This window comes from Halyomorpha halys, unplaced genomic scaffold (genome assembly GCF_000696795.3).
Source record: "Halyomorpha halys isolate HHAL.00 unplaced genomic scaffold, Hhal_1.1 Scaffold1233.1, whole genome shotgun sequence".
NCBI classification, from domain to species: Eukaryota; Metazoa; Arthropoda; class Insecta; order Hemiptera; family Pentatomidae; genus Halyomorpha; species Halyomorpha halys.
The window spans coordinates 273,454-285,282 of NW_027110804.1; the positions used below are offsets into that span (position 1 = coordinate 273,454).

The window sequence follows — 11,829 nt, forward strand, 5'->3', positions numbered from 1 at the left end:
ATTTTTAAAAATTTATCGTTAACTCATATTTTTGCATCTTATTTTCCTTATTATTGGATTGGTGCTTTTTTAACCTAATTTCAGTAACTTCTATTTTCGAAAAAAAGAAAATGCACATTAAAGATCCGAAATCGGACCATCCGTTCAAGAGTAAATAGAAAAGTAAATTCTGGTGCCTCCGAGGAAGGGTACATTTAGCCTTAAGATATAGAGGTCCAAATAAAAAAATTAACGTTTTTTTAAGGTTTTGAAACAGCCACCATTTTTTATTCCTTGTACCTTGGCAGACTCATCAGTTTGACTAGTAAATATGCATATTTTTCATTAATGTAATAAAAAATTGGGGTGAGATAACTGCCTTTTTTTCTTCCCGGCTCTTGTACTCTCCCCTACCAAGCAATCTCAATGTGTAGTAGTAAATCCAAATGCACATGTGAGATCAAAAATCCAGCAGCAGTGCTGTTCCAGGCAGTGAGTATTACAAAATTCTCTTTCCATGGAATTTAGAAGTTGAAAAAACAAATTGAAAAAATTGAGCAAAAGAGATTGCAACATGACTTCTCAATGCACTGTAATGAATTAAGTGGCTTTGAATTGAGATGTGGGGTCATTTTGAGTCAAAAAGGATATGTTATAAATCATTATATTTAAAAACTATACAAAAAAAAAAATAGGTTAAGTGTCAGGACTTTTTGAAATCCGTGAAACCCTAACAACCAGGGTCAAGGTAGGGTGCAAGGAAATTGTATTCATATATTCTAACACTGCATTTATAATTCAACTGGCTTAATTTTATACTTGTGAACATGTAGTTCATCTGTAAATAATTTTTTTTTTTCAGATACAGTTTTTTTTTTTAAATACACGTAACTTGAATTTTATCTTAATTTTTAAATCAATAGTACATCAGTGACTAATGAGAACTCAGCCATATTTTAGTAGATATTACCAAATCATGTGGGCCACATCATCAGCACTAAAAATTGAAATAGAAATAATTGTGATAAGAGTATATATTTTTATTTTAAATAAATAAAATTTTAATAAATAAGAGGGATACAATTAAAGATAATATAATTTATACAGATAAAGTAAGAAATGGAGATATAAAAAAAAATAAAATAAAAAAATAGATGACAAAGACATAAGTAATAGTCAATGCTAGATATAAGATGGGTAGTAATTGATAGTGAGAGGGAGTGACAGATATCAGTAAAAAATATACAAACATTATCTATTGTTACTTTTATTATATTCACCATTGGCTATTACATATTTCTTTACCACTTACCTTTTAATTTTGATTACTTATATCAATATTATCTGAATATATTTTTTTCATCTTTAATTGTAACCCTCTTATTTATTGAATACTTTTTTTTTTTTTATAACAACAATGTATACATGTTTTTGAAAGTTGAAGTTATAAGAAGGACAAAATTAAGTCATTAATTTTAGAAATGTAATAAATCCAAATTTATCAATACTTACTGTTTTCACGAAATTGATTCTCTGAAGGTAGATATATATAATGATTGTAGAAAGAGAACAAATTCAGTATTCTAAATGCATGAATTTCATTTAAAAAAAAACCTCAGACATAAGATTTTTTTATGTTTACAATATCAAAAATTAAAAAAAAAAAATATCATTGCAAAACAGTCACCCATATTTTATGCTATAATGTTTTCTCAACTTGTGAAAAGTTCAAGTCCTTATTCGGCAGTAATTTAATTGAAGGAAATGAAAAGGTGCCTGAGGTTGGACGTATAGTACATAAAACATAGACAGAAAAGTAAAAAAAATAAAAACTTTAATAAATAAGAGGGTCTAGGGTTTTAACCTATCGTTAAAGTTAAAAAAATAAAAACTTTAATAAATAAGGGGGTTCTGGGTTAACCTATCGTCTTGAACATCCCTATAAAGAGGAAAGAAATGTTGGACAATGAAAAGTTAAAAACTATTTTGTTCTTTTTTTGATCGCAGCCCTGACCATCTTCTTCATATTTTAATTTATCAAAATGTTTATCTAAAGAAAATTAACCAGTAGGAATTATTATTGATCTTATGAAAACCTTCCTCTCTCAATTTACTTGTACCAGAAGATTTCTACATCCACTAACTTTGGGTAATATGACCGTATTATATATTTTTTTTTTAAATTAAAGTTTCACTTAATATTAAACCCTTAAATAGTTTTATATCATAGATACATTTTACCAGTGACTATGACTTGGCTACTGGTAGTATTAATATCATGAAGGACCATAAAAAAGAGGCTAATGTTTTTTATTATTATATTATTTAGGCAAATTTATTTCTAATAAAGGTTGAGGAATTTTTTTCAGAATCTTTCAAATCAACACAATAAAAATATTTATGTATTTTCTCCAAATATATTGTGTTGTCAAGTTAACTTTACAAAGGGCATAAATTTAGAATTTTGAATCCCTCTTAGGAAGGAGAGAAGGCTAAAGAATAAATCAAATTTGAATTAAAATTCATCAAAGAATGTATTGCAATTTTTAGAATTTTCGTGTATTCCTCGATATCGAGAAAGTTTTATCTAGATTATTCAAAATTTATTTTTGGTGCTCAATCCCGTTCTAAAATAAAGGATTCAATTAAAGAAGCTTAATAATTTCCAAACTTCAGGAATTTTCTTTCTTTCAGACACTGATCAGTACCTCCTGCTGGGCTTTAGTTAGTTAAAACCTCAATTTTTAAATTTTTCTGGTTTGAGAAGGGGATTTTGCTAGCCTTAGTCCGCATCTGGCCATTGACCATCCCTCCTTTCAGTAGTGCAGTTCTATTATCATCAAAGATCTACAATTTAGGAGCTTTCAGATGTGCTCTCTCTCAAGAATATAGATTCTCAAGAGTTACCAAGATATGATCCTTGGCTTGAAAGCTTTTCTGTCCAAATTCAGTTCTCTATAAAATTTTTATGGTCATGAGCTCTTCATCTTTTAGATCTCTCCCATCTCCTTCCAATCCTCCACTGATCTCTTTGAATTTATTTTATTATAGGCTACATTCATGGAGTCTGTGAAGAACTGACCACACCATGGTACCATTGCGATGCCAGGCCGTTTTGACCTTTTTCTCCCAACCAAGTACATCTTCAGCACTGGACTATGACATCAGCTACTTTAGTTCCTTCTGAAATCAAGATCACAATCTCAAGGATGAATAAAATTGCATAATCTTGACTCAAAATGTCAAGAGACTAGTAACAATAATCGGAATCTTTTAGTTTCAAGATGTTGATTTTGCAAGTTTTTGTTTGTTTACTCCATACCTCATAACTGTTATAGAAAATAGGTTTTATTATTTTAGTTTGTAAATAAAACGGTAAATGGCGACACTAAGATACTGCTGGGAACAAAGCAGGCATGCTGCTTGGTTCTAGAACAGTCTGTTGTGGAGTCTGTTTATGAAAACACACTCTTGTTGTCTTTATTTATAAAACCCTTTCCTATATTCCACAACAATAACTTCAGGCATCATATAGATTACCAGCCCGTACAACATTAATAGTGAGGTAGGGGGTAAAGATTTTGTTGATTCTTCATGCCTAATTGTTTATTACTAGGTTTTATCGGCCTTGAAGCATAACCATAGCCAAATAGTGATCAAATATCCATAAGTCAAGTAGATTTATCTTACAGCTTGACACTTAATCATAAAATGATCAGTTTAGTTGACCATGGTACCATCAGGACAAATCCATGTTTCTTTGTTTATGAGCTTATAGGGAAATATAATACTTCCAACAAACATGTCTCAAAAAGTTGCAAAACCTATGAGTCTTTGTCCATTGTTGTTACTGGGTTCATGGAGACTTTTTAGATCATTGGTTAATAGACTCCTTCTTTTCCAATTTTAGCATTAAGGTCTCCACCAATGAATTTAGAATCATGACTCACCGATCTAGTAGGTCATAAAAAATACCCTATAAAGCAAGGACACTAAAATTGAAATAGTTTCTAAACCTTCTTCTCAAATGCACAAAGCACATTATTGGGTTAAAAGTCAATAACCGTATCCCTGACGCCTCACAATAAATCCAGTTCTACTTAAGTGATAGTATCAATATCATTGACTACGGCAGTCCTTATCTATCAGATACTTTGCAGTACATATTGAAGAGTTAATACAGTCAAAATGAACCTGATCCAGATGGTACTGGCCTTGACAGTAGCCTCTCTATTGCTACTTTGTATCTATTTCAACCAATGGTGAGGATTGATACTTTTTAAAAACTGCAGCCTTCTCAGTTGATACAGGCAAAATGGACCTGATCCAGGTACTGTAATGTACATGATCTTGGCCTTCACATTACAGCAAGGATTGCTACTTACTACCAACATCAACCACATGTGACCCTTCATTTGATATACATAAAATACATATATAAATAGCAGTTAACACCATAATTTCTCAAGTTAAAAAAAAATTAAATACCTTTATGTTTCAGATCTGTAATTAATTTTTTCAATAGATTAAAACATTATTAAAAAAAAAAGTATTATAAAAGATTTATTTCACTATTGATGTAAAAATATATTAGATTAGTGAAAAAAATATTTATGATAAAAAATAGATAATTTTAAATAACTTTATGTTTCAGAACTGTAATGAATCGTTTCAATGGATTATACAATAATATGAAAAAGGCCATTAAAATAAATAAAAAATTTAATTCACTTTTGATGTAAAAAATATTTGGTTAGTGAAAAAAATATTTATAAGAAATAATTTTTAAAAACAACTTGAATCAAATTGTTTAAATGGGTAAAAATTTATGTAAAATTTCTTGCATTTATCTTTTCAAACTAAGTGTGCTTTAAAATTAGCTTAGATTAAAACTGAATGTAATATAATCTCTATGACAAATAAATTAGAAATATGACATTAACTAATATATAGTAATAAAATGTTATTAAATAAATATGTAGACGTTAAATTAAGTCTTGTTCTTTAAAAACCTTTTCTACATATGTTCTCCTTTCATTTTTCTGTTTTGCATAATTTTTGGTTAACTATCTTTAAAAAATAAGTAGAATTATGTGCCTGTCTTTTCCACCATTATAATGCATATCTTTTCTTCTGGAAAAAGAATTAGGATATTCCTAGATTTTCCAAGAAATACTCCAACTATTTAGTGTACAGAGAAGTCTAGGATTGGCTGTTCATACTGTTTCAAAAGTATGTGTCAAATGATTGGTCAATTCTTTATTGGCTCCAAAAGAGTATCAGAACCACTTGTATTCTGATAAAGGATATCTACCCATCACGAATGCTCATGCTTTTCAATTTGTTATTTAGTCTCTATCTTTCATATCACAGATTGGTGTTACCGATTACACTTACCTTATAGTAGATTTATTTCCCAAAAATAACTTTTTTTTATAGAGTAACTTTTACTTTCAGTTCTATCTGATCTTCATTTTCACTTGCAATTTTATATGTTTTCATATATTATTCTTATTATAAAGGCTGATATTGAACTTTTTAATTTCTATTCGTTTGAATATGTATTTTCTTATATAAATATCATGGTATCCAACAAAAGCATTTCACATCAGTCAAAAATTGACTACATTTTTCCCTATTTGTATTTTCTTATTTTCAGCTATATTAAATATTATTATATTTAAAATTTTAGTGATAGCATATTTGCCAATTCTGTAACATTTACATTTTATTTTTATTTTTATCATTAGTTACATGTTGATTTTTTTTTTTGTTCTCAAATAATATGATGTTTCTCCAATATGAAATTATTTGTGGCTCGCTTGTAATCAATATTGTATGCCACATCTTGTCTGTTATTAATTTATATTTTATCAATATTTGGTTTATGTTTTTTCAATATATTACTACTGAACATTCCTTATTTGTGTAGTAATGGTTATAAACTTTATATTTTTTTATTTTCTTAATTAAATTTGGAATTTATTTTAATTTGTGAAATTCATAGTTTCACTCATTTTCTTCTACATTATTATTGTTTCTATTCAATACCTAAAAATCTTTATTGAAAATTCAGATGTTAGTTCTCTTAAAATAAATCCTGCTACAAAATTCTCCCACCAAGGAAAAAGAAGTTAAATCTAAGATAGTGATTTATATTGATCACATGGATAATCAGCAAAAAAGTAAATTGATGAAAAAATGGTTCTTCCTCCATTCCAAATAGGAAAGATGAAGTTTCTGACTCGGTTTGAACTTAATAAAACAAAATACACTTTGAAAGGTACTAGACATTTCCACCCACATCACTAAGAAACATAGCACTCAATTAATCAACCATCCTAAACCATTAAGACTCTAATGATTAAATAAAAAAATTATCTTCTCACTCAGCTGCACTCCCAAATACTATCAAATTCTTCTAAAGGTACATTTAACATATCAAAATTTTACATGTGTGGCAGCAATAGCTTAAAACTTTTAAGTTTAATTCCAGGATTAACAATCATGAAACCAGTGTTTAGAAAGTTGTCTTGTCAACCACCATCAAACTAAGTTTTAAAAAAGTTGCTACTTATACTAAGTCCTAGAAGTATGTTGGAGAAAAACTTGAATTTCAAGTTGCTGAAGACGAGTTCATGGTTGTTGGAAACATTGGCATATTACTAATATGCATTATATGGTAATTTTGCTGAAACCCATTTTACAAAAAAAGCAAGGAAGGAAGAAGATAAATGAATGGTTATAGAATAGGCAAATTGAATAGAACCCAACACTTATTTACCGAAATTTTAAAAATATAATATAATAGAATTAATATAAGTATTTAGGGTATAAAATAACTAGAAAAACCAAAATCAAAGAGGAACTATAGGTTAGGTTAAAAGTGTGAAATGCTTGTCATTTATTATATATTATCTTATTATTAACTATTATCATTCCTCCTGTTTTTTATGTACAAAAAATCATGCTCCCTTACACTCAATGAAGAAGTTTTAGATTTTTGAAAATAAATAAGTATCCCATAAAATATTTGGACTTAGTATCAATTTATAAGGCTATACAATGCCTTAATTGCATGACCTCCATTCATTAAATATAATTAAGGCGATAGCAGTAATGTATGGATCACTAAAATGTCAATTAATACTATGCCTAGCTAATATTCCAAAGGGTAGACGGAAATGTAGGCGACAGCACTACTTTTCAACTGATCCTGCAGTTAGGGTTTAGATAGTAGTATATAGACACGGATTACAAGTATCAGCATAGGTTGACAATATTGTACAATTTCATTTTATATGATTTATATTTTATATATTTTTAATGATTGGAGAAGTTTGTCGGGGGGTGCGGTCAACAAAGAACAACAAATAAATATGGTTTTGTTTATTTATGTTGTTCTTTGCTGACCGCACCCCCCCCCCCCTCGACAAACTTCTCCAATCATTAATCTACAGTCAACTATCTACACCTCATTATATATTTTTTTATTTGTTTCTTAATGCTTCTAGTTTTATTTCTTTTCTTTCCGTATAAACAAATTGAGATCTAAATAAATAAGTACCAACCTGTTTTCTTCTATAGCTATTCCTACACTGTGCTCTTAGTCTTCAACTTTAGTTTAGTGCATGGCTAGAAGCATTCAGTAGGAATGTCCATACCTTCCATCTTCAACTTCCCATTTAACTTTCTTTGGCATAATGGCTGTTATAATAACACTTTCATGACTATTCTTTTATGATAGAACTATTCTTTTCAATTACAAAAAGATAGGTCCAAATAATATTACAATGCTTTTTGTGTTACGTATGTACACGTACACACACACATATTTATTTAGAGTTTGGATCAGAAAGTCCATGATTGACAAAATTGAAACAAAAACAAACCATGATGATACACAATTTCAGCAGTAGAACCTAGTTTTTTTTTTCACTTTTGCAATAGTTAATAATTGAATTTTCTTTGAAATAGGCTTAATTAATTGAAATCATGCCATAATTGATAGAATAATTTGTAATCTTATCCAACACTAATTTGTTAAATAATTTATGGAACGATTTGATTTTCTTAACATCGATTTGATTTTCTTAACATCGTGTACTCTCCCACTCTCTGCCTCATTTCCTCCAATTTACCAGGTCTGAGAGTCCATGATAAAAAAAAAAAAACTATGATGATGCACATTCTCTGCAGTAGAACCCACTTTCCTTTTTTCACTTTTGCATATCTTAGGCAAAATATTACCTTATTGTAATTATGATTATTGATTCAACTTTTACATCTTTAAACTTATAATTTTCAGCCAACTTAAGGCTATTGTGTCTAATTTTATTTTTATTAATGCAGAAATTGTAGAAATGTCAACATAAACCTTTTTAAATTAGATTTTTAATATAAAACAAAAGCTCATTTCAAAATGCTTTTGTAATGTCTCAAAACTAAATTTCTTGTCGACTGATGTCAAACATTACATACAGCATACCAATGGATTGGGAAAATGGAAGTATAATAAGATACATAAACGACTTAATATAATTAAAAAAAGATATATTATAGAACAAAAATTTATTCGTTCTCCTCAGTCCTGAGGCGTGCATTAGGATTGGTGAGCCTTATGCTTAGCTGTTGAGCTCGCTCTACAATTGATTTCCTCTTCTTGGAACTAACAGCATGAGCTATTTCAGCACAGAATTTCCTGTTCTGCATCATCAGCATTTCAAGCTCCTATGTCAATACAAAACATTGTAAGATAGAATAACATAATAACTTAAGAATCAGAAAAAAATAAATAAATAATAGAATTAATTCACATGTACACCAAAATACTTTTTTTCAAGTATCTATTAAGTGCACTTTAACTGTATTGTCCCAAATTTAGATTGAGGGTTTTCTATGAAACTTTCTCTGGTAAAATGAGCAATCCAGCAAATTTTGAATTCGACAAACCCACAGGCCTTTTAAGTCACAGTTTGTTGGTTTCTACTTTCCTAATGGTAGACAAAATATAATTTACTTTAAAAGTCAAAACTTGTTCACTTATTATCATGAGACAATGTGGGAAGGGGGGGGGGATGTAATAACAAATTTGCTTATAACAGGATCAAAAATTATGCTTACAATAAAGGAAAATTATATTCATAATTAAACAGAGTTGAGATGGAAAACAAAGATAATTTGGAATCATAAAAGAATAGCGACGTTAACTGTGCTTAGAATTAAGAATGCTAATCTAATTAGATAAATTTAAGCAAAAAGATAGGTATGTTTTAATTTTCAAGCTTCATTATTATGTTTATAAATACTGACTTTTTATTAGTAGTTTCATTTGACCCTCTACCCGTCCTACAATTTTTCCTTAAAAAATTAATCTCTAAATGAGGGCTGACGACCCATATTCAAGCAAATATGTTACGTTACATAGAATAAGTGGATGAATTTCCTTCGGCAAGGATATCATAACAATGTTTTGGACTTGAGTAAACTGAAATTGTCAGTACTGAATTATAAGCAAATGACAATCAAGACATATGAGGTAAAAAATAAGATTGTGGAATAAATACATACAAATTAGAAAACCAGTGGGAATGAAACTGACGTAACTTTTCATTTATTGAGAGAAATTTGTTTTTTCTATATGTAAATATACTTATTAAATGATTCATGTATACAATCGACAGAATAACAAACTCCAATTTCAGTCGTTATAAAAAAAACAAAAAACTTTTAATATTTCTTGTGGCAAAATTCTAATGTTTATCTTTAGTAGAAGTACAGCAAGAAATGTAATGTTTACTAAAACTTACATTCTACTCTCAAACATTTATTTAATATTATAAATTGCTATAGAACCAATATTGAAACTGCAAATACAGATTTTATGGAGTTAGTCATTCTGTAAAGCAAAAGGCTCATTTGAAAGATAGATGTACACATTAAGTTAGAGAACACTGTGTAAGCAAAGTGGTAACGAATCTGTTTAACCTTCTGAATGGGTAAAATACTGGAGTTTTAAACTAAGTAAAGTTGTGATTATTTTATTTCCTATTGTATATACATCCAAAATGTATAACGTTACCAAAGAGTAGTAAAGATTCTTGGTCTTACTCACTGTGGGAAACAATGAATATAAAAATATTAACTACCCAAGCTAGATGCTAATGAATGAGATAATATTATCTAACTAATTACTAGTAATTAATAGTAATGTATGGTTTTAGACCTATTGATGAGGATTAGGGTGCTAAGAGACTAATATGAAAACTGCAAATTTTTCATTACAAAAATCACTGAAACCACACACAAAAGAGTCATTTATAGAATATTATCAATACCATTAAGATGTCAAGGATAACAAAACTAGTATTCACTAATATTTGGAAAAATTCTTAATTGCATGCATTGGCTTTTAAAAGATTCAGTCCTTTTGATTTATGGAAACTTTAGTTAAAGAAATTTAAGACTGAGCTTAATAGGATAAAAACAGGAAATTAATAAATACCTAGATTTTTTTTCACATTCATTCATTCTGTTAAAAAACAAAGAAATTCATACCATACAATCAGTAAATCATAGATCAGTGATACTCAACCACAGTAATTCTTGAACTATGCCACCACTACCAGCCAACAAACCATCAGAAAATAGAAATTGTTTTATCCTAAATTTCTACATCCATTGGGTGTGCATTCATTCTAAATAATTATCTAATCATTTTAACTGATGAAGAAGTAACATTTTGCCATTCAGGGGAGGTTTCAATTATAAATTATTAAGAGTATAATGAAGAAAAAAAATATTGAGAAACAATTTTTACAGATTAATCTCTTGAACCTACATTACAGTTTTTTAATAGTAAAAAAAGTGTTGAAGTAACATAAGAAGTAATGACAAACAACTGTAATAGTACAACAAATAACAATGTGGTCACAGTAGAGAATGTAGTGTTTAGTCTCAGTTTGAACAATTACTCACCATCAATTATTACAAAATACTAAATTCAAACACAACTATATCACAAAACAGCATGCATAAACATCTGGATTTAGAGTAGGTGAAAAGTATAATAAAATCTAATAATTAAGAAGCACCAGCTATTAGTAAATTTATGCCAAACAAAATAAATCACACTCCCAGAAAATAGTGATAATTAAGCCTCTAAACTGAAACTAATCTCAATCTACTTAGCCTTATGAGTAACTAAGATTGTAAGATAGCTTTTATTTACATACCCTGACATTGTGTACAAGGACTTTGCGGAAACCAGTAGGCAGCATATGCCTAGTCTTCTTGTTACTTCCATAACCAATTGATGGCATCAAATACTGTCCCTTAAACCTTCTCCTTACTCTGTTATCAATACCTTTTGGCTTACGCCAATTCCTCTGAAAATAATCATCATTAAAGCTTTCCATACAATTTGGATACAGGAAAAATATCTACAACTTAGAAAAAAAATGTTAAATCTAATTTACAAAAAACTTACCCTTAGCTTAACATATCGGTCACTTTGATGCCTAATGAACTTCTTAGTTCTCTTCTTGACGATCTTCGGCCTGTAAACGGGTCTAATAGTCATGGTGTTAAGTTCTGGAAAGATGTACTGAGGTTAGGTTCTAAGATTATTAAGTGAGTCGGCAAACAATATAAAAATAGGATCAATGTATTTAAAATAAAAGTAACGATTCAAATTATCAATGCATCTCAATAAGGACACTAGGATGAGTAGGATAACTAACGATAAAATACAACATCTCTACTTACTTCTAACACCACGTTGAAAGAATGAAAACAAGAACTACTTACGCCCTTAACCACATGGGGCGCCACTGGAGTAAACTACTGGTG

General features: G+C 29.1%; 1 protein-coding gene across 1 annotated transcript; it reads right to left on the minus strand.

Annotated features, from left to right (window-relative positions):
• Positions 1 to 8,515: 8,515 nt before the first annotated feature.
• RpL32 (Ribosomal protein L32) lies at positions 8,516 to 11,829 on the minus strand. The gene is made up of 4 exons (XM_014433610.2): positions 11,746 to 11,829; positions 11,468 to 11,571; positions 11,214 to 11,366; positions 8,516 to 8,709 (listed from the first exon to the last, which is right to left on the minus strand). Exons 2-4 carry the CDS (start codon positions 11,558 to 11,560, stop codon positions 8,551 to 8,553), a joined length of 405 nt encoding a protein of 134 aa, XP_014289096.1. The 5' UTR covers positions 11,561 to 11,571; positions 11,746 to 11,829; the 3' UTR covers positions 8,516 to 8,550.